This window comes from Mercenaria mercenaria, chromosome 2, assembly GCF_021730395.1.
Source record: "Mercenaria mercenaria strain notata chromosome 2, MADL_Memer_1, whole genome shotgun sequence".
Taxonomy (NCBI): Eukaryota; Metazoa; Mollusca; class Bivalvia; order Venerida; family Veneridae; genus Mercenaria; species Mercenaria mercenaria.
The window spans coordinates 32,186,174-32,209,500 of record NC_069362.1 but is presented as its reverse complement, the minus strand read 5'-3'; the positions used below and the strand labels follow the sequence as shown (position 1 = coordinate 32,209,500).

The 23,327-nt window shown below is 33.9% G+C and overlaps 1 protein-coding gene across 5 annotated transcripts; it reads left to right on the top strand.

The window, feature by feature from the left end:
- The first annotated feature begins 2,301 nt into the window (after positions 1 to 2,301).
- LOC123563649 (mucin-17-like) lies at positions 2,302 to 21,561 on the top strand. Of its 5 annotated transcripts, none has more exons than XM_053534269.1 (9): positions 2,302 to 2,346; positions 5,861 to 5,962; positions 11,376 to 11,442; positions 14,725 to 14,835; positions 15,264 to 15,506; positions 15,910 to 16,293; positions 17,143 to 17,189; positions 17,603 to 17,692; positions 20,559 to 21,560. In XM_053534269.1, the coding sequence occupies exons 3-9, from the start codon at positions 11,382 to 11,384 to the stop codon at positions 20,796 to 20,798; spliced, it is 1,176 nt and encodes a 391-aa protein (XP_053390244.1). In that variant the 5' UTR covers positions 2,302 to 2,346; positions 5,861 to 5,962; positions 11,376 to 11,381; the 3' UTR covers positions 20,799 to 21,560. The 5 variants fall into 5 exon arrangements, with proteins under 5 accessions (XP_053390244.1, XP_053390263.1, XP_053390260.1 ...); XM_053534285.1 differs by having other exon boundaries at positions 2,309 to 2,346; positions 13,117 to 14,835; XM_053534263.1 differs by lacking the exon at positions 2,302 to 2,346 and adding an exon at positions 2,359 to 3,520 and having other exon boundaries at positions 20,559 to 21,561.
- The last annotated feature ends 1,766 nt before the right edge of the window (positions 21,562 to 23,327 follow it).

Below are 23,327 nucleotides of genomic sequence, written 5' to 3'. Positions count from 1 at the left end.
CTCTCGAAGTTGTAAAATACACGAACGCTCCCTTGTCATCTGTGTTGTGTTCTATTTATAGAAAATGAGATAGGTAAGTAGGTCATGCTAAGAATAGAAATAGAAAACTTGACTTACAGAGTAACCTCCCTTATCAATAAATCGGATCAACATTTTTGACGAAATTGTAAATAAAAAAATATGTTCTGCTCTACAAATAAGGACGGGAAAGACAGATAGCATTGTTTTAAATCACATAATAAGTTGCATTACATACATTTTTTATGTTTTCTTTTTGCCATTTTTTGTTTATTCACTAAAATGTATTGTGCAATATCGTTGATCCTTTTACAAACTATTCACTGTGTTCAGTTTATCACTCCGAAACTATTCATTACCATCTTTACAGGGTCCGAAATAAAAGTGTATCCCATATACTCGACACCGCCTTCAGGGCGGCGTCGAATTACAGGTGCTGCGTTCACGGAGAAAACAAACAGTTTGTTTGTACCACACGCCACAAAGAATTTTCTTCACAATCAGGCCTAAACGAACATGATAGAGACGAGAAAAAAGACCAGAAATAATCATGTGACATTTGTGAACTGAAGGCAAGCAAGTACTCTGGACTGATGTCTCATATGGCTACACATCAAGAAGAAAAACGGAAAAGATGCCCTGTGTGTAATGCTGCGTACAAACATTCAAGTTCCTTATCAAGGCGCATGAAACAAAACATAATTAATGAGGACCCACATGTTCCAAAGAGTCAACAAAGCTTTGCTTCCATGTATTTTCTAGTCGCAATCATGTGAACAAACAGAAACAATAATCTTCTCAACTTTTCTTAAGTAATTTATCAACTAATGTAACATACCTCTTCGCTGCCCCATTTCGGAATTAACTCCCTTAGTTATACGCTTGTGTAGAACAGAACTTAAAGGCTATTCAGCTGATTTTGTTTTTGACCCTAGATTGTAAGCTATGGACGTCCGGAAATACACGTATTAAGCATGGTTTAAAATCAAAACTAAATAATAAAAGCAAGCAAAGGATTTTATTTTTAATGTTTCCATTTACACTAACAATAAACACTTTCCTACAAGCAGGCCAATCATCTCTAATAATAAGTTTCAAAATTTTGATATAGTCTAAACAAGCAAATAATTTTTATGTTAAAGTCCCATATTCAATATTTAGATATTTGGATATTTTTGCTTTAGAACATTACTGTAAGTTATTGTACAAGAAAAAATATTGTTTAAATCTGCAGATTTAAAAAGCAGCTTAAACTTTTAAAAATAAGTTCTTCCTGTTAGAAGAAATTGTTGGCATGTTCAGCGGACATGTACATGTATGAAAAATTGATACATTTATGTGTAAGCTATATATCGGACACGAAATATTGTTATTTAAAACTATATAGTAGGTTTGAATCCCCCGTGAGACTTGACATTTGATTTAGTCAGCGCGGTGCTGTACATCGTTTGCTCTCAGGCTTTATAAAGTTATATAAAAATCGATTTATAACTGTGTAAGATACAGCCTGGATTCGTAGTTTACAAACTGAAGGACAGTAGCAACAAAACATACCAATAGTTGCCAAACAGATCGATCACTAATTATGTCTGCGAATTGTACTAGTGTAAACATGCTTATTACTTGTGCCGTCGAAGACTTTGGCGAGAAGCGAATGACTTTCCACAACAATGGAACGGCAAAATACCAGCATGCTCTTTCTCATAGGGTATATAGATTTCTTTTGTACTTAAAACTTCTTCCACATGTTCCATAGAGGTAAGCTAAATCACCCGTTTCTGGATCGGCCATGCTCCTGAAAAAATGACTTGGTGGATTAGCGTAAAAATGTTTTCTTTGTGGATTAGCAAATTCACAAAATACACGTTTTCCCTTTCACTGTTACTCTGATTTCGTATTAAATATGTTTCATTCGAGTAAATAGAAAACTTTGGAAGTTTTTTTTTGCGAATACATGACCACTGGAACAGGATTTGTATAAAATACATGTCAAAAATAACATTTTCTTGGTGGATAAGCCAATGCAATAGGGCCGAGTAAAAAAGGTTTTCCAGGGTGTTTGTATATTTAGCAACGGTCTAGAAGGAAACCATTAACATGGGAGATAGAATACTATTTTCTCCTTCGCATGCAACATATTTCATAGAAATTGGTTGAGAAATAAAAAACTTACATTGATTTGAAGATTTGAATCGACGATTTTTGTTGATAATTTCTTCTTTGCGGAATAGCGATATGACGTACAACGATCACGTGATTCGCCACCCTGATTCACATTTTGCAAAAAAACGCAGAATAGTGATAAATGTTTGAACACTTGCGAATGAGGTAAATAGCAAATGGATATAATTATATTGATATATGACCGTAACAGGAATGTGTAAAACAACATCATCCTTTCATATACTGATGACAATTCGATGTGTTATTACTGACGTGGATTTTAAAAATTCAAAACTGTGTTGTCAACATTTTTAAAAATTTCTTATTGTTCAGTTTTTAGGCATAGAATATAGAAATTGAAAGCTATGTGAAACACATTCGTTTGATATGCATCAACTTTAAAATACACGAGGGGATAATTGCAGAATCTGTGAATTACTGATGCTAATATACAGGAAAAGCACCGATTGTTTGTCCGAACATCGAGACCTGTGCTATTTTTAGATAGCAGACATTGTCAGTGACGTCACAGATCCTTACACACGAGACAGCGCTATTTGTTAGGACGTTATATAGTCACAAGCTACAAACAAATATTTACGCAAAATCATCTTAAAAATGAGCTTACCATTGTTAACCTTTTTATTAAAAAACTACAATAAAAAGTTACGACTTAATAAGATACTGAAGACTGTAAATCGTGGCACTAGTGCGCAAAATAAAAAATATTTTAAAAGACCAATTACCCTCCATGATCAGATCATGAGCAGACTGGTTAGCAATGATAATCTGCACTGTCAAATGAATATCTTTACGTTATCATATAACTAAAATTAATTTATTATTTAAATAGTAAAACTTGATTTACTACTAAAACAAGTCACATTTTCATACAAAAGTTGTCCTCACATTACATACAAAAACCACCATATACCTCCTGAAATTATTGGTGAAACAGAAATGCTACTGTAGGCTAGTGTATTAAGGAATGATTCCCATGAAATAACCCATGTTTCACCACTATCGCTCAATATATGTACATGTCTACAATTTAATTTGATTATCTAGAATATATAGTTAATTAAATAAACTTGTGTATTTTGATCTAATGTCATAGCAGTAAAGTACAATTAACAGGATATCCAGAGATTAATCAAACATGTTATGACATGTGCCTGGAAGATACCCCTAATATCTAGAGGAGACTAATTATCAGGTTTTAATAAACTTTAAAACAAGTTTGCTGAAAAAATAGCTCAGAAATAGAACTGCATCCTTGTCAGACAGAAAAAGATTGCGATGTGATTTCATGAATCAAGGATTACCAAAAAATGAAAAGGTAAGCTCTCTCTCTCTCATATTCACAAACCAAATTATAGAAAAATGAATGATTTCTAAGTGTTAGTAACTGTAAACAATATTCAGAATTAAAGGAAGAGGGTATGGGAATATGTAGGATTTTCATTATTTAGTTAAATTAAGGACTAGTGGAAAATGTTAACCTCTCTTAAATTTCTATTAAAAGTCTGAATGAATAATAACTGATATTGGGAACACTGACAATTTTCAGTATTTGATTAAATAACATTACCATGATTACTGCAACTGAGTGTCACGAGCAAACCTCAGGTCTCTTTCTCAATTAAATTAATTTACTTAAATATACGGAATATTCAGGAGTGCCAGACACTGTCCTCCAGATCGTTTGACAACAAATAAATGGATTTTTTAGATATCTGGAAATTAATGCTATGTTTTTTAAAAACCTTATTACTGACAGACTGTATGTTACGGAAACACGTGGGAATTACTTGTTTTAACTACATTTTACAATGAAAGTCGAAAAAGTTTGTAACGCTTTACTTGAGGTAGACTGCCTCGATTATAAATATCTATATTCAACGCACATTAACCTTAACCTTACCCTGCTAAATTTCTACAATGAACTTGCCCATCATTCAATTTTGACATTACCATTAACTGTTAAAAGGGGTGCTTAACAAAAAGAAACTGACTAAATGGCAAACAGTGCAGATCTTGATCAGACTGCATGGATGTGCAAGATAATCATGCATGATCTACACTGGTCGCAAAGGCAGAACCAATCGTGTACAGCATCATAAGGGTTGAACACTAAATCCTCCATAGCGCTATTTTTTGTTGCAACGGCGGTCTGGCTTCGATTCCCGACGCGGTCATCTTTTTTTCCCTGATTTGGCATTTTAAAAATAGTTTAGAAACAAATCTCATATTCTAATGTTCATAATAATACCAAACTTCTGTTTGAAAGGAAGAGCATTTTTAGTTAAAATCTGGAGATCAGTGCCTTTAATGCTTAAGACAATATCTGCAGGTTTTTTTATTTACGCAGTATTAACAAAAGTAAAATATTTTTCAGTGAGTCTGGCAATGGCCTTTAGGTTGATATCTCTGAAAGATTTAAAGACAGTGGAAGTTAATGGCATACAGTGGATCTGCATTGATGACTTCCTCAGTTTGCTTAAGTCAAATCATAAACCAACCGGCAAATTAGTGAAAAGAAGCAATCTAATCAGACAACTGGAACATCACTCTGATGTTTGTACTAAAGATATTGATGGGATCTTGCACACATCCGTTGAGTCCTTGTTTCAGTATATACACTCCCATGTTGGTGATTTCAACTTATGTAAACCAAATAATCATTGTTTTATAGTAAAAATATCTTTATAAATCATTTCTATTGTAGATAAAACTTTGTTTCAGTTTATTACTCATTGTTAATAATATTTTTATTATCATACTAAAATGGAAAATAAAACTGTTTCTAAAAAGAAAAATGTTTATCTACTTTTACTTATCTATATCAATCAAATAATTTTCTATTGCAAACTCATATAAAAGAAATGTGTTCTCCTTATCATAAGCAATCTACAGGTCATTATCTAATCGTGCTTACTATCATGCTGATTTCTCTGCCACAGAGTGAGGTGCATGTAATTATAATTATCTATTAATGATGCATGTCCTTGAAGTTACTTGGCTCAAAAAGAGCGATATTTCGGGCAAATTCCGAGCAAAGAAGAGTCAGACGTTGCTATGTTAAATGTAAATTTTCCACATATATTACAATACAGTAACCTTTATGCTAGGCCAAACTCAAGGTTCTGGTCCATAAAGTATATATACAGGATATGTAAAAGTTAAAATGTGAGACTGACATATCGTTTCAAAAATTAACACCAGCTGCAGTTTACAGCCACGGGTGATAAAGCTGTTGATCACGGGTAAAAATATTTTATCTCTCACGTAAAACAAACGCATTTCCATTATCTTTTGTGTCTTTTCAAAAGTGTTAATCATATTTTACTTATCTTAGTCAAGGTTGTAAAAAGATAATACGAAGAAATATAGTTTCCTATAGTCTTGTATGTACATTGATGCTTTTAATGTATGAATTAGATTTTTCCTTTTCTTTAATTATTTTTATACATCCGGGTTCAAGTGTAATTTCGTACCAGTTCCAAGTGCTGTCCCAGACAGTTTGTTTATTGAAGTATCATTGAAATCGAATATCCGATTGTCTTCCGCATTCAAGCACAGTTCCGTATAAGTGAAAACAGCCCATATTTCTTTTGCGTCAGCAATATAATGCATAACCATTTCTAGAAACAAATAGTCATTGTGTTTTCTTTTTCAGCCGATAAGCTACAAAGTGGGCTCGTGCAGCGGCTCAAGTGACTGTTTACATGATACAACGACTGTCAATACAACAGCTTGTAATGCCGGTGAAACTTGTGAGGTAATATAATAATTATTGTCATTAGAAAAATGATGATTTATTTCGTCGTTTTCTTTTTGAATTTCATAAAAGTATGACCATTGTCTTAATTGAACACAACAATTTCAGATCTTTGCAAATACTTAATAATACTGTTTTAATAATAATCAGTCAAAATTTAAAGACTTATCATTTTCAACTTAATTCCTTTGTTGTTATTTCTTATTTAGCTGGCTTTGACGAGCGTTAATGAAACGTTCAATGAGTACACGTTTTTATTTGCTGCCACCTGTTCGGCACAGAAAGGAAAAGTGCATACCAGATTTAAGGTGGTTCGCGGGTTTCCTACGAACATTTATTGAACCGTATTGAATATTTTCGCTATTTTTCCCCACCCCTACTACGGATATCTCTTTATTTAAGCAGTTTCCAAATGAAATAATTTACAAAACGCAACATGTAAACAATAACATTGAATTTAACTTATTCCTGAGTTTGAAAAAATGTAATAACATTAATTTTAATGCGATAATTACAGTAAAACGGCGATTTTCCTTGACAAATACATATGCCGCCAAGTGGCGCTCTTCAAAGGAAATGTGGACTCGGGACGATTTTCTTTTTTCTCCAAACGAAAGACAGGAGATGTTAGTACATACAGACCTAATATCAGTCTTATATCGCATACTTCGAAATTTTCGTAGGAAACCCGCGAACCACCTTAAACAGTGGCGGAGACGTCAGTTGTCTCTATCGCCTGTCTTGTACTTGCAAGCGTACTCAAAATGTAACTTTGTGGTGAAAAAGTAGATGACAGCATTCCAGACCAAATGGCGGGGGAATAATGAGGAACACGTAACCATACACGATTCTAAGCCTCCTCGTTCGAGAAATCTCATTTTAGTTTTTCCTTGCTTCCCGAATGAGAAGGTTGTTCCTAAATATAGTAAATTTTGGATATTTATCTAACATTTCTATTTGATTTTAGATTGGAAAAATAACTTGCAAATCGAAAAAAAACTTTCAGTAAGGCACATCATTTCCTTGGACATGTTGACTTTAAGCAACACAATAAGGAAACAAAAAGTAAATGTTCTTGGTGTTATAATGCATGGCACATGTTAGAAACGTTTTCATAATTATCTTGTTATGATCTTTAAGTTCTATGTATTAGACATGCAATCCACTATAAGTCTACACATGTATTTTCCGTTTGGAAGGAAAGATTTCCATTTCTGACAATTCTGAAATTTCATTTCTTAATTTCACAAGAGCTAGATTTGTCTAACAAACACAAAATGATTCAGATATTTAAAACGATTTGAACTGTAGACATTAGATAAATATTCCAGGTTTACAATAGTGCATAAAACATTTTACTTCCCAGAGTATTTACCTGTCCGGAAAGTAAGGAAAACCCCGTAGGTTTACCAACTGGTAAATATTTTCATGCTATATTCATATTACTGTGAAAGTCAATAGTTGCGGTAAATTGAAGGTCAGATGAAGCTGTCTGTGACAGTTGAAGTGCCCTGATGACTTTTCTCGTGACAATTTCTTTTCTGTTTCTTGTTATTAGCAATTGCTTTGAATTGAACAGTACAATTTTAATAAATTCTCTAGCGTTTTATTCTTTATTTGAGTAAACTTTAGCTATGATTGTTTCACACCACTACTACAAGTTGTCTCTAGATGAGCATCAAGGTTTGAAACAGGTGACAGCAAAATACTATTTTAATATTAAATCATCAATCAAATGTTATCTAAGTTGGTAGTATATATATATATATATATATATATATATATATATATATATATATATATATATATATATATATATATATATATATATATATATATATATAAAATTAGTATGGTTCCAAGTGAGCTAAATTCCATTTATTTAACATCACTTTTATTTTGCGTAACTAACTTCTACATACTATCAGACTACAGGGGTGTGTCTATATACCATCCAGAAACCACTGAATCACTTTATTCATATTTCTATTTAGAACTTGTCACTAAGATTTAAAAAATTGATATAAAAATGAAAACATGTTTCTTGAAGGGCGAGACTCTTGAAATAAGTTAATGGGTGCAAATCAGGGTGAGAGTGAAAGAAGTGTAAGTACCTATAAATAAAGAAGCAGATAAATTTCTTTCTTTCTACTCCTCCAAATGTGCACTGACAACTGGAATCGCTTCATTTTATACAACAAGAGATTTGGTATTCAAAGAATGTTAATTTTATCCACACAGTACATGTCATTATAGTTTTATTTTGGCGGGAAATGTTTCTATTTACACGTCCAACACAGTGCGAAACGCGTTTTAAAACCCATTGCCTAACTTACCTATTACCAACTTGATTTTTGTGCATACCGATTTGAAGTACTTTGTTTATATGTTCATGGTGTTACGAGTCCCATCCCCCAAAAGACACAAATACACGTATGCACACAAGCACACATGCGAATATACACGTCGATTGACTTTATTCTTTTAAAGTGCATCTTGTTGATGGGTAGTGCCGTAACCAGGCCTGAAATAACACCGAGGCAGAATATTTTAACAAATGAGTGTTGCCTACATGAAATAAGGTACAAACGGAGACATTGATTTAGAACGTTTTTTCGTCATTCTGTATAAAGCGTATGGAATTGTGGCATATGTTTAGGCGGACGTTTAGATGTTCTCCCTGATAAATTTAGATATTTTACAAATCCTCCACGAGGAATTATGAAATTCTACATTCTAACATGACTCGATTTGATTTCCAGTTAAACAAAGAAGAAAATCAAGCTCTATATATTCTGCGATAAACAACGGTTGACGCGCGGACCGGTAAGAGAGCATTATGACGTCAATTATGACGTCATATTGCCGCATGACGTTCGCTACATTACTCCTCGCGTAAACGAAGTCCAGTATAGTATCTATAAAAATATATCAATGAGCATGTTAGAATGAAAACAATCAAGGCCTTCTTGTTATTTATCGACTAATTTACCACGGTTCATCGTTCAGATGCTTCAGTATTTAACCACTTGGGCTTACGCCCTCGTGGTTCAATTCCTACGCATCTGAACTCTGAACCGTGGTAAATCAGACGATAAACAACTCGAAGGCCTTGATTATTTGCTAAATATATAATGGTGCATGACAAAAAAAAGAGTAAATCAGGATGAAATACATGTTATAGTCGCCTGCATAATTGAAGTGCAAGTAGAGATAGGGGAATGTTTTGGGTCCACCCCGAGAAATGTGGAAATTCCAAAAGACAGAATGATGCATTTAAGCCCTATCTGACTAAAACCTTAGCAATTCAGGTGGAATTTTACACACTACTTGCCTGCATGATTGTAATAAAAGTAGAGATGGCCGGGGCCCTCTCTGAGAAATCTGGAAACCTTACGAGAAACAAATGGTGCATTTTAAGCTATAACTGACAAAACATCTGCGGAAGTCATGTTGGATTGTACATACTACTCGCCTGCAAAATTGAAGTATAAATAAAGATGAGTGTTCGGGTTCCTCCGTGAGAAATTAGTATTTTTCCAAGGAAAAGTGGTAACACCAAATCTGAGCAAACCAAATTGAAATAAACACGATTCTCGCCTGCATAATGCTGTACTTATGAAGTCCTCCCCGAGAAATTTTGAAATTCTGCAAGAAATAATGGTGAACTTAAGCCATTTATGACCAAACAATCTGAGCAAACCAGGCTTAAATATACACACCTCTCGCCTACATGAAGTACAAGCAGAGCTTGGGGTTCGGGTCCTCCCCGAGACATGAACTTATACACTGTATAAAATGCTTTAAAATTGTATCAGGCGAATTGAATACAGTCTTGGTCACTAGGGTAAATATTCTTAACACTTTGTACACACTCTAGAGGTCACATTTGTACATGACCTTTATGAAACATAATATGAATGTTTATCGAAATAAAATCTATGCCAGCTTTATGGGTCTAAAACTATGTAACTAGGTCAAATATTAGTAAATCTTGTTAATACTTTAAAAATCATATTTTGAATGATCTTTATACCGCTTTGTCAGAATGTATGTTATTATGATATCTAAGGTAAGTTTGAAACTTGATCATTTTAGATTAAGAATTAGGCCACTTGGTCAAAACGGAGAAAGAGAAAATACTCTAGAGGCCATTATTTTGCATGATATTAATAAATTCAGAATGTTTGTCTTAATAAGTGTGTAACGGGGTCATCTTTGGTCACTAGTTTGAAATTTAGAGATATATTTTCAACACTCCAGAACCGTCCAATCCGATCTTCGTACAATCTGTTCAAAATAGTTGGCTTTATAAAATCTGGGTTAAGTTTGAAATAGTGTCATCTAGAGTCAGAACCTTAGGCGTTAGCCTAAATTACAGCAGGATCCCATTAACACTCCAGAGACCAACCATATTTTCTGTCTGATGTTCAGATTGATCATTTTTAAATAACTTGATCTACAGCTACGACTTTGATGTCAACTTCGAAATTGGGCCATCTGGAGGTCAGGTGAGCGTCCTGTTTAAACATTTACATAAATGTGGGTTAATGCATTTGCCTAGGATGCGGGAGTTCGAAGGCCTGACTCCCATTTAGAACAGTTCATATATGACAAGATGGTGAGTCTCGAACTATGTCCACATTACTCATTAAAGGTTTTGTAACTATTTTGGCTTCTGTAGGAGGATGCGAGTCTTGCAATCTTCGAACAATACTCTCCGTTCAGATAACGAGCACGGTTAAGTGAAACTATATTACTGAGCTTGTTCATGCTCATATGGAGACCTACATATCGCGGTTAGACATGTTAAGCTCGTAATTATGTAGATAACGTCTTGTACAGATAGCGCACAACAAAAAAATCTGTTATCAGTACTGACTCGATAAATCAATAGTGGGTTTGAACTTTGAGTCAAAATCGCGATCATCCGGCTTTAAAACTCTTCAAACTGCTGTATAATATGATAAATCAAATGAGTGGATTTCAAAGGGCGCTCTTCAACCCAAATTGTGCAAATAGTACAATCTAAATCTTTATGAATCACGCAAGCAAAGCTACTCATGTGAATATATATTTGCACGTTTACTTCAGAGCGAAAAATACAAAGTCATAGTTTAAACGTACATTTTCGGACTGAGAAGACAAACCGACACAATTATCCAGCTGTTGGTACTGAACACCCCAGATGCCCATTCGAGCATTGTGTCAGGTATGGGCGGTTATCTAGGTAAAGACACGGACCTCCGAAAGCCAGCTGAATGGTCTGCCCACATGAAGAATGCTATACCCCAAGGTAGATTTCGAAGTCAGCGAATTTAGCCACTCGGCAAAGAAGCTCCCAGTTACCAGTTATAGAATGCAAAGTGTAGAGGCGATGCTGCAACTGTACCTGCACTTTATTATTTTCTAGATACAGATGTTCCGTATTTATCATGAAAAAATAAACTACAGTTTCAAGTCTCCACATGCGGTTTTCGGTAAGATAATGTTTACTTTTATTGCAGCCCTACTTCGCCATACGCACTTCTTTCTCAATTTTATTTAGAAATACTTTAAATGATAAATTCTAAGAATGTATTGATGAGAAACAACGCTGACAAAAACCTTTAAATGCACTTGAGATCAAACAATCTAATGATAAAACATTTTTAGAAAAACGCGCATCGTAATAAGAAACAACTTGATTGAAACGTCACAAATATGAAATTACGAAGGTACATGCACGGAAAATGCAAGACATAAAATGATAAATAAATATTTAGTTCGAGGCAAAATGTTATCCAGTAATTATATACAAGATGACAATGTACATATTCTAGCTGCACTTGATCGTTAGCTATTAATACTAATTGATCCGTTTTACTTGTGAAAGAAAACATTCCTCAACATGGTCATTAACTCTCAGAAAAAGAGAAAAATGAATAAAATCGAGGTCCCTTCTATCATCTCGGATAAGGATAGAATTCGCAAAATATCACATTTGCACCTTATTGCAATCTGAAAGTGACAGCTCTTTCTGAAGAATCATTTACATCTTTGCAAGACAATTTCATTTCTTTTTTGCCACATCAGGTGGGCCGGTGGTCTAGTGGTAACACGCTTGTCTGTGGTAACACGCTTGACTGTCAATCCAGAGGTCCGGGGTTCGAATCCCGGTCCAGGCACTGGAAATTTCTGAGATGCTCTTGAGTGTCTCCCACCTAACTAGAGGCCTGTATTGGTTGTTCAAGCTAAACGTTTATCTTTACTCAATTTAAACGTTACCTAAGTGCTCGCTCCGAGTGTTTTATAAACAGACTGGTAATCTTTTGATGATTCATCACCTTTCAAATGCTTAGTGAGATAAAATTCCTTATCTAAAAGGAACAAGGAAGTTTAAGTGATGAAAAAAAGAATTATTAGATTTGAAACAAAACATATTTGATAAAATATCAATACTCTGGCTATATTAGATGTTTAGAGAGCATTGTCAACACTGCAATCGATGTATTTTTGAGCGTTATTTGATAATTTTTCATTCTCGCTCTAAACATGAAAAGCATCCATCAAACGAAAGCCTTAATTATAATACATTTGATATATCATACCAATACTGATACTTTTGAACAATTTAATATGTATAAAATATATGTTTACGATGTCTTTGTAGGGGACATAATGAAAGAACAAATTAGTTTACATAAGGGAGGTGTGCATTTACAATGTCATTTGTATAAGAACGTTGTTACGTTACAACATACTAATATGTGGTATGTTGCTAGATCGCTTATTTATTTAGCAAAACAAAACAGTTGAAATGATATTTACCCAACCACACTCAAAAGTTATAAAGTGAACATGTGTAAGACGTTTCATTGGAATCAAACAAACTTGTTTTACGGGTATGGGTGCCCCAGTGACTCTCTCTCTTCACCCCCCCCCCCCCTCCCCACTCCCCCTCTCTCCACCTTCGTCCACCAAAGAAAATATGTCACGCACACTAATCACTTGTAACACCTTTTGAAATGGACAGTTAGACCATTTAACCGACCAACCGAACGAAAGATGACTTAAATTTACGCCCTAAATATCGCTTTTAGGGTATAATTAGTATATAATTTCTTTTCCGAATAAACGTAATTTATTTAACCGTTAATATCTTTTGACAACAGCCACTACATTGTAACTACCACACCTAAGGAAGAAAATGAGACAGGCTGCTTAGCAACAGTAATAAAGTTTAGTAATAATTTAGGAATGTCCCAGTTTGTCAGTATATCTATTGTGTATATAAGAAAGCATCACAAAACGGCTGATGAATCTGCACAGAACCTTACAAATGGATTCACTTGTAAAGTTTATTGGTAAGTGTTTTTCATGTACTATAAACTATGCATGAGTCACCTTTCTTTAGCTATAAAATCAAATTCAATTGAAAGCGTAAGTATAAGTGTAAGGTATCAAAACTCAAAATAGTTATTTTCCACACTATGCATACAAATAAAATACACGAATAATATCAGTACATTTCACGTATACATTTTACTACAACAGGTACATGTAATGAAGTGTTTTGTTATTATTAAAGATTTCTCTTGGAAACTGATTGTTTTTTTAACATGGTTCTTTCTATTTATCGTAGATAAGCACCCGAAAAAAACTCGTTTTTTCAACAAATAGTTTGGTCATACATGCGCTTTCGAATACAATTACTAAATGAACCTTTAAAATATTGTAAAGCTAAAAGATTGGTGAATCATAAAATAATCATTTAGAATCATAATTTCAATCTATTTCAGCTACAAACAACATTAAAGCAGGATAATGCATGTTTCTCTGACTCTTGCTGAAAATATAAATGGCTGTATAAATAAACAAGTATATACAGTCTACTCGGGTATTCAGAAACAATTTAAAATGCGGCTCACTTTGAACGTTTTACAGCTGATTACTACATATAGTCCGACAAAAAAGAATTTTTTTTGGTAAACTTTGCTGTTAATAAACCGCCATGGGTTATAAAAGTTACCCTTTTCAAGCGAAAACACGTAAGAATGTCGTATATTGACTCGATATGCTTGTTTTTGTCGAGAAAGTATAGAGCTGCATTGTTCAGGACTCGAGATGCTGATTTTTGTCGACATATAGAAGGCTATACTTCCTTATTGTCCGCTGATGTACGCAAATAGATATACCTATTACACTATTAGTACATTGTATATAAATTTGAAATACCAAACATCACCATACATTTTTCTGTTCTATTCTATACTCAAATGCATGTACTTGTTCCTTCATAACTTGTGCCTCAGTTCTCATTCATCACTTTTAAGCATTTTACCACTACTTTCGTCTGAACCATTTTACAAGCCACTATGAATAACAGTGATGAAATAATAGCAATGAAAAGCTCATTGTTTATGGTTTTATTCTTCAATCAAACCGAGCCTGCAACATTTTCGTTTTTGCCGTGTTGAGCGGCCTGTGAAGTTTCCACTTTTCTCTATTTTATTTAAATTTAATTATTTTATGTGATTTGAACGGTCACGAAGTTAACGTGGCATTCCGAATCCCACTTTACTAGAGTCCGTAGGGTAGAAATGCTAAATAAGGCCGGGAAGATTTGAATATAAGGCAAATTAAGCAATATTACATAAATCGGATAATGTTTGATGGTTTACTCTTGAATATACAAAAACGAAATTGTACATATTGAAACATTTGAAAATTGGTTTGGAGTACTCGAGAACAATGTGCATATGTTTCTGATTCTAAAACAGTGCTTGTCGCAACGTATGTTATTGTAAGTGTAGAAGAAGACATGACAAAAGCAATGATTGTAAACACAACAACACCGGTACCTTTGTCTGGAAAAGCAAGCAAACAACCAGGTAACGATTTGTGATTCATACAGAATTAAAAAAAAAATAACAAAAGATGCTAATGTTCATGTACAACAGAAAATGGTAGTTGCATGTGGCACTTAAGATATCTCATAAGATATAAAATAACATTTATCGTGCATATATTAATATTAAGAAGACGATGCCGAGCGTTCCTTTCATTTATTCAAACATTGTTGTATAAAAACAATTAATTAGCACCACGAACTCCACGGATATAAATAAATATTAAATCAGTAATGGAGAAAAGGAGACATATTTAGCTGACAAACAATCACGGGGTTATAATTATGCTGAAGTATGTTAAAATCAAAGCGATCTGACGGGATTAGAACTTACAAATAGATGGCTTTTATTAAACAGTTTGTTTATGATACTCATAGTTGTTTAAATCAGCACATGACATTTTTTTCCAGATTCATTTTCAAAACAATCTACTAAACAAACGAACGAATCCAGGGAAACAACACTAACAAATCTTATAAATACGTTATCTAGTACTAAAGCTTCAACTCTTTGGACTAACTTAAACACAGCAGCTTCGATCAAGGAAGAAACTCTTTCGAACAAAGCAACGATGATATATCCACCATCAACTGTGGAACATGCAAGTGAAATAAGAGCTAATATACAACAATCGAACGACACTGAAGAAAAAGGTACTTGTATATAACATTTAAGACATAGTGTAATATAATTTGATTAAGTATATTTAAGAACCACGAGGCACTGGCATTTCCTTCTGCTTTCAGTTTGAAAGTGGCGTTTCCCGGCACCAAAGCCACAAGAGGACGATACCGTATGTTTATTCATTTAACAATTAATCACCGCATCTACTAATCCAGCTTTGATAAGCAAATATTTGATAAATTAATCGGGAAATGAAAGGAGCATTAATCTGACAAATCATTACGATGTCTCTTGCTTTAATCATGTTAAAATCAAGGTGGTCTAAAGGTTACTGGATTTTAATCTTTAAACATGAAGGCAGTAAGTGCACATACAAAAATGAATTTCTTGGTAATCATATTTGTTAAAATCAGCACATGATTATTTTTTCAGCATGGTTTTCAAGAAATTCCTCCGCACCAGAAGAACAATTTACTAAGGAAACGCACGTATCGAATGAAACAACCCTTACAACAGTTACAGATACATCCCCAATATCGGCTAGTACTAACGTGTCAGGACTTTTAACAATAATAACCACAGGAGGTTCGACCAAAGTTAACCCACTTTCAAATGAACCAAAAATGATATCTACATCTCCAACGATATTTTCTACAAAGTCGTTATGGACTTTATCTAAGTCTACGGGTTCAGCCACCAAAGAATCGACCTTCTTTGAATCAGAATCGACAAGTTTTGAATCTTTAAGAAATAAATTGACAAAGCTGTCAAAACAACCATATCAGTCAAGAAATGTGATTACTACTCCAAAATCAGGTATATTTTCCAACCTAAATCGTGGCAACAGTCTTATTTTTTCAAATACGTTTGAAGACATCGATCAGGCTGTTCAGTCAGTGCGCTTACGCTTTCTCAACCTAATAATGGATATACTGACCGACATCGATGTAAATAGAGTACGCACATTTGAGGCCATGACTGTTTTAAACGCGAAGTAGTTTTGTTATAATTTCATGTTATTGCATTCTTTTGCAAGAAAAAAAACCGATGGTCACGCCAATAAGTTAGACATTCAATTTTCTTTTATATATGTACAATATTGATGGTGAATTGTGTTACACTTGCTAACAGCGACAAATATTTATCTCTCTGTGGGCCTCAAGAGCAGTTTAAAACTATGTTTAACTGTGCAACAAGTAAGTCGCCACGATTTTTCAGCGGCATAAACGTAGTTGATAAATGTCTTTAATGATAACGAAAGAAAGATAATTATCTACGCATGGTTGCTTTGTGATGCATAGCCTAGTATATATTAGCATGATATCAAAATATCGCTTTATGACAAAATGAAATTGAATCAATCATACCGTCAAACAAAAATTATGTACGATATAAAGGTTGATATTTAACCATTACACTGCTAAATTTCTTAAATGGACTGGTCTATCATTCAATTTGGGCAGAACCATTTATTATTTGAAGGGTGTTCACTGAAACTTTACTGACTGAATAGCGAACAGTGCAGACCAAAATGAGCCTGCACATCTGTAATCGCAAAGGCGGAATCATTTGCCGCCAGCAGGCTAACGGTTAATCTATATGTGATATTTTTATTTGTTCCGATAACTATAACTGAAAGCAATAATTATTGTTTTGAAATTATAGATTTTTTGGTAAATCAAACTTCAGAGGTACAGGTATCAACAACAGAGGTAAGTGATAAAACATTTTTTGGCAATTCCTTTTTTCATCAAAACCTTATATTATTCGATTTTGTGTGACACTTTACGCTTTACTGGCCTCACTCTTAGATTAATTCCTACAATATTTACTAAAACATTTGAAAACCATTTTCGATTACCAGAGATTTGTCATGGTTTCCAAATAGAAAAAAGTACCATGCCTCGGTAAATTTTGTATGAAATGACGTTGAACAAATAGATTAATGATATACAATTACATTGTATTTTGCTGATTTTAAAACGATTTGTACATTTTCATTATTTGAAATACACATTGTTATTGTTAATAAACAATATACTAAATAGTTTGGATGATGAAAGATTTACCTAATGTTCCTCCTTTAAACAGTACATAACTTGTATGTCGTTTCCCTCTTCTTCAGACTAAAGTTTGCAGGACTGGATCATGTAGTGGTGCAGACAGCTGCGTAGACACTCTTGCTTACATGTCATGCGATAATGGTGTTTGTATGGTAAGTACAGAACCATACTGTACTTTTAAATGTAAGATACACAGTATGCAAATATTGAGTATTTTATATTAAAAACAATGGTCAAAACCATTCGTTTCATTAAGGTGTTTAGTTTATACAAGTTTATTTTAGCTCGATTGTGACGAAAGCTTAAAGCTTATATGAACTCTTTTCGAGTCCTCTTCTCGGAAAGATCAGCACTGTTGTCATATGAAAAGGCATGATCATGACCCAAGTGAGCCAAAACCCACGACCTTCAGGTTGAGCGACCGGCACCTTAACCACCAGACCAACGCTCCATCTGAAGTGTTCGAAACATTAAGGGGACGCATACTTTGAAATTAGAAAAAAGTGGGTGGGGTATGATAAAATTTACATGCAAAAAAGTACAAGGTTTTGGTACATGAAACGGATACTGTTTCAACTGTTATAAGTACATAAAGGATTGCTCACTAAAATAAAAATGAGAAAACTGAAACAAGAAAGTTATTGTTGAATTACATAAGACTTCTTGTGTACATTCAAAGTCAACAATTAAGACTTTTTGGTGCGAAAATAATAGTGCTTCACCTTGTCCAAACATTTATCAATGTCCTACAGATTCTAATTTAAAGAAAGAATGTGAAATATGGTCACTGTCTTGCTTTTCATTTCGCATATGTAAGCTAAAACACATTATTTAGTTTGTTTACAAAGTAGTGCATAAGAAAAGATACGGTGGTCAAGGAATGCCACATTCCAAAACTAAAAGAGTATATTCCCCTTAATACATTAAACATTTATGGTTACAGAAGTCTAGTAGCTTATAAATAGGGCCTAGCAATGTTGCCATTATTAATTTTTAACTTGGTATTCATGAACTACAATGCACTTAAATATCAAAACACGTTCAACAAACTTTTGAAAATGTATTGTCTTGAAAATCCCTAAAATAAGGTATGAAATTTGGTTGAGAGGTCCAATCAATGTGTATATGTGCAAAAGTAACATTCTAATCTTGTTCACAAAAGTTACTAATACACAGCAGGCATGTCAATGATAAAAACTGGACGAATATACAGTTATCCTCACTTTAATGTCATTTATAATTTGTCCTTGAATTCTCCACCATACTTTTCATAACTCTGTTTGCACGAGTTGCACGAGAATGCTGTCATTCACGTAAAAAATGGGGTCAAATAAGTTGTAAATGCAATATCATCTAAACGTAATTAATGGATTATGCAGTTCAAGATAAACTTTATCTCATAACGTAACGAACATGTATAATGTTGTAACAACAACTTTACTTACACTGATTTAAGTAGCAGTGACTTTATTGATTCATTTTGTGTTTTGTTATTGTTGTCAAAAAGTATAACGGAAGTGCCTCACAACTGAAGCGGAAACCAGTTTGATGCGCAAAGTAGTCCAATGTAAGTAATATTTTATGACAAATGTCCACAGAAATTAATAATTTTCTAATATTAAAGACGAATATCTGAATAGGATTCATTATTTGATAAGAAATTATAATCATCAACATGTTTTTTTAGAAATCGTACACGTGCTGACACCTAAGTTGTCTCCCGTTGTTTATTAGAGTTACTTTTCGTCCGGCGCAGTAATACATTTGCAGTGAATCGCCGAGAAGTCGTGGGAAAATTAAAAACCATGTAAATAAACTAAAATTAACCACCTTTTCAAGATGAATTTCAAGTGATCGCCATTATGCATTTAACCCGCCTTGACTGTGTAGCATCTTAGATATCTGTTCTAATGTATTCATTGTGTAGAATGTCATGTTATGCCCTTACAATGCTAATCCCACTCTGATATTTTTTGTTTACATTTTTATCAAAGAGAAATATGGCGTCCATCCCGAGCTGAAATGACGTGGCGTTAAATTTTTACATGTTTAAGCAAACCTGGTATGTTAGAAAGAAAATCTCATCCCTTCAACATTATTTGGAACACTGTTATTGTAAAAATTCTGTTTTTTCCTTATACAAAAGCTTAATATATTGTGTTGAATGTACTTTCACAAAGACCTCTGTTTTCCTATTACATTCATAGTACCACATCCTTATCCACAAAATACTGAATATTGCAGGTGTCCATCAGTATTATATCAGTTTAGGAATATGTTTTTTATTTTCCCACCATTGATTTCTTGAATATGCACCCCTTCCGCATTTCTGTATGAACTGTGAATGTAGCAATATGCGTCCCCTTAAATAAAGCTTTATGTAATATAAATAAAATTATAGTTTCTTAGAAGTTCGAGACTTCCTTAAAGCGAAATGTAGGCCAATTTTAGATAGGAAACCACCTTCTTATATTGTCTCAACCTGGTTATCGAAAAGCTATTTATTGATTTATTGCCCCGAAACAGGTCGAGAAACTGGTTATCGTAGTGATAGCTTTTGTTTGTTGATGATTATAGCTATGTCTGCGTACCAAAATATTCAAAACAGCTTAAATAAAACCCTGTTAGTCAAAATAAAATGTAGCTTTTTATATCTTTGGTTATATTTTCTATGAAAGGCTTCACATCAATAAAATCTGCGAAAAGATCATTTGGAAGCATAGCACGCAACCGAGCAACGGTTTGATCGAGTCTGTTCATGAGAGGTAATGAACCGTGCAACTGCCCTTACGCCCTTCCAGCACTGGCTGTAACGGAATTGTGTTGTAGTAAAAATGAATGTACTCCATGCTCGAAGAGGACCCGGAAATATAATAACACTGAGTTCAAGTACGGAGGGACAAGTTAAACTAGCATTTAAAAAGTAATTTTGTAAAGGCACGAAGACACAAGTCATAAGAAGTATGATTTTCCATGTTTGCAGTAAGCATAACTATTGCGTTTCCTTTTTAATCACAGAAAATTGTAACAAGATACAATGGTACGTACAGTGACTATGTTATGAGCTGTAATACCACCTACACCACCTGCGACAGCTTTTTGACTTCTGCTGCAAACGCTACACCCGGTTCAACGTGTTGTGACACAAGCTCGTGCGATAAGTACATCTCTGCACCAGGCAATTTTGTGCAACCTGTTTCTGCGAATATGTTATTACTGGTAATCATGGCAGTGTCATGTTACCTTCTGGTACTGTGAAGAATTATGCTTCAATAACTAAATATTGAAAGTATAGCTGTATTTGCTGATGCAGTCGTTTATATTAAAAGATAACAGAAGACATGTAACAAAGACAGAGTTATTATTTATTACTTGTATGAGGAATTGATAAGATACGAGTTGCAATGTGTAAAAATATAAGTTAGAAACAATCAATACTGTTATATCCGTTTTAGGGATTGTTTATTGTTTCCTTGGTTCTCAGCCTCCGTAAATAATGTTTATTATATGATGCGCTGAAGGTTCCGTATTCAATGGGCCAATTCGTTTTATATTAGTGGCATACGCCGTTACTCACCTAGCACCCGGCTAGACATTCGGTTAGCTTCCCGGCACCAACCGGGTCTATCCTGCGTACGCCGATACAGCCTGTATAGCGAGATAGGCTAAGCGGCAAATAGGAATTCGGAAAATAATACGAATATTTGTGCTATATACCAGTAAAGACTGAAACGTACCACAAGAAAAATTTCGCAAACTTAATTGGAACAGACACAAAAGAAAATCATAACAAAGTAGAAATTTATCATCTTTTACTTGCAGCCCACGTGGGCCGTTCATTTATTACAATTCGGCAAAACATTTTCTCTTGCCACTAACGGCGTGTCCCGGTTGAGGTGGAGCGATCTAGGTCGGTGACATTCTGGTCCTATATTTCCCGTAGTGTCTCTAGAGTTATTTAACACTTTCTTGTTGAAGTGTCGCTCAACTATCATCACTTGCTTACTTGTTTACCTTGATGACGTTTATGCCAGACCGTCAGTTTTCAAAGAATGGTGTCACTCTAAAAGTAATATCAGTACATACAAAAGAATTAACTATTTTACCTTTTCAGTTACTAAATAATACTTTTTTAAACATCATCTGTCAGTTTTTCTAAATTAAAATTGCATTCTTCTAAGTGCTATACTACTCGTCCCGATTCAAATTTCACAAATTTGATTCGAAAATATATGCAAATTTATCTGTTACCTTTCAATTCGTCAATCTCAAAGAAATATCAGACAAAAATACAAATTTTACATTTTCGCAGGGTTTTCAGACAAAAATACAAATTTAACATTCTGCGGGGTTTTCAGACAAAAATACATTTTGCTGGATTTTCAGACGGCGGGGATAACTTTTTACACTGTCATGTAATTGTGAAACAAGGTGTGGATAATGAGTAAGGGTTTGCGCGCAATTAACTGGTTTTAAGGTGGAATGCGCCCCATTTTTTTGCCGAATTATGTCCTGAAATTTATACTGTACAAAATTCAGGATATATGCAATTGAGTTCCGATTTTATTTTGTCGCCATATGTTCGAGTTTTTTGTTATTGTGTCAGAAACTTGGCCCCTGACGTCACTTTTCGTGCAACGCCTAGTTCCGAGTGCTCTCGGCATTTTTCCTTTCCTGCGCTCTGAATGTCATATTAATCAAAAATACAAAATAATTATCACTTTGCATACAGAAAATACTACTCATTGGTACAAAATTCAGCGAAATACGATTGACGCTTAAGACGTCAGAGACGTAAAATTGCCATAGGTTGTATATCTAATAGCATAATGGAAAGACTCTGACAGGATAAGTGTATGTGCAACATAGGAAGCGGCGCTTTTCGTACCATACCATTATGCATATTCTCTATTTGGACAGCTTAAAAAGGTCATGCTCATTATATTTTGTGTGTATTTGTGATATTGTATACTAATTATTATTATCGATGTCGTATACCACTTTCCATAGTTTATTTTTATGCAACGATAAATTTCCTTCTTTAAACCAATAAATAACAAATTCTTTTTAAAGGCTTGAATTTACAGCAAATGAAACTAATGAATTAACTAAAATGTGAACACTTGAAATCCTTGCAGGTACTCGATATATGTAAAGAGAGACCAAACGCAATAAAAGAAAAAGTTACTTTGAATTGTAAACAATTACTTCAAGTCATTCTTCTGACAAATAAATAGCAAGTTAAAAGAATAATATAATGCGCATTACGCATTTCTTAAGATGCATCAAATCTCCGAGCGGGTACTTAAACTGACTCACCCATAAACGTGCAATTACACATCTACTGATAACAAATTTGTATCCATAGATTAGCTGAATAAAAAAGCATAAAATAAAAACTCGTTATATTTTCGATATTACATAATCTAAATACTTTTTCTAATGCATCAAACCACTTGTTAATTCATTTTCAAACATGAATACCGTTCATAAAACGCAGATCTTAATATTATTGTAAAATTTATTATTAATCAGTCTATCACGAGGTTTTTATTTTACACTGTAAGACGCTTACAGTATGTTCGTATGGGGATATGTTGCTTTTCATAACGGAATGTCACATATGCTACTGTGTGTTCACAAACAAAGTCTAAAATATCTCCAAGATATTTCTCTGATTAATACAATATGAGGAAACAAAGACCCAATAGCAGTAAACATGTCATAAGAAAGCATCCTCCCTGAAACGAAACCTTATAAAAACAAGACAGAGGAACCGCTTTGAAA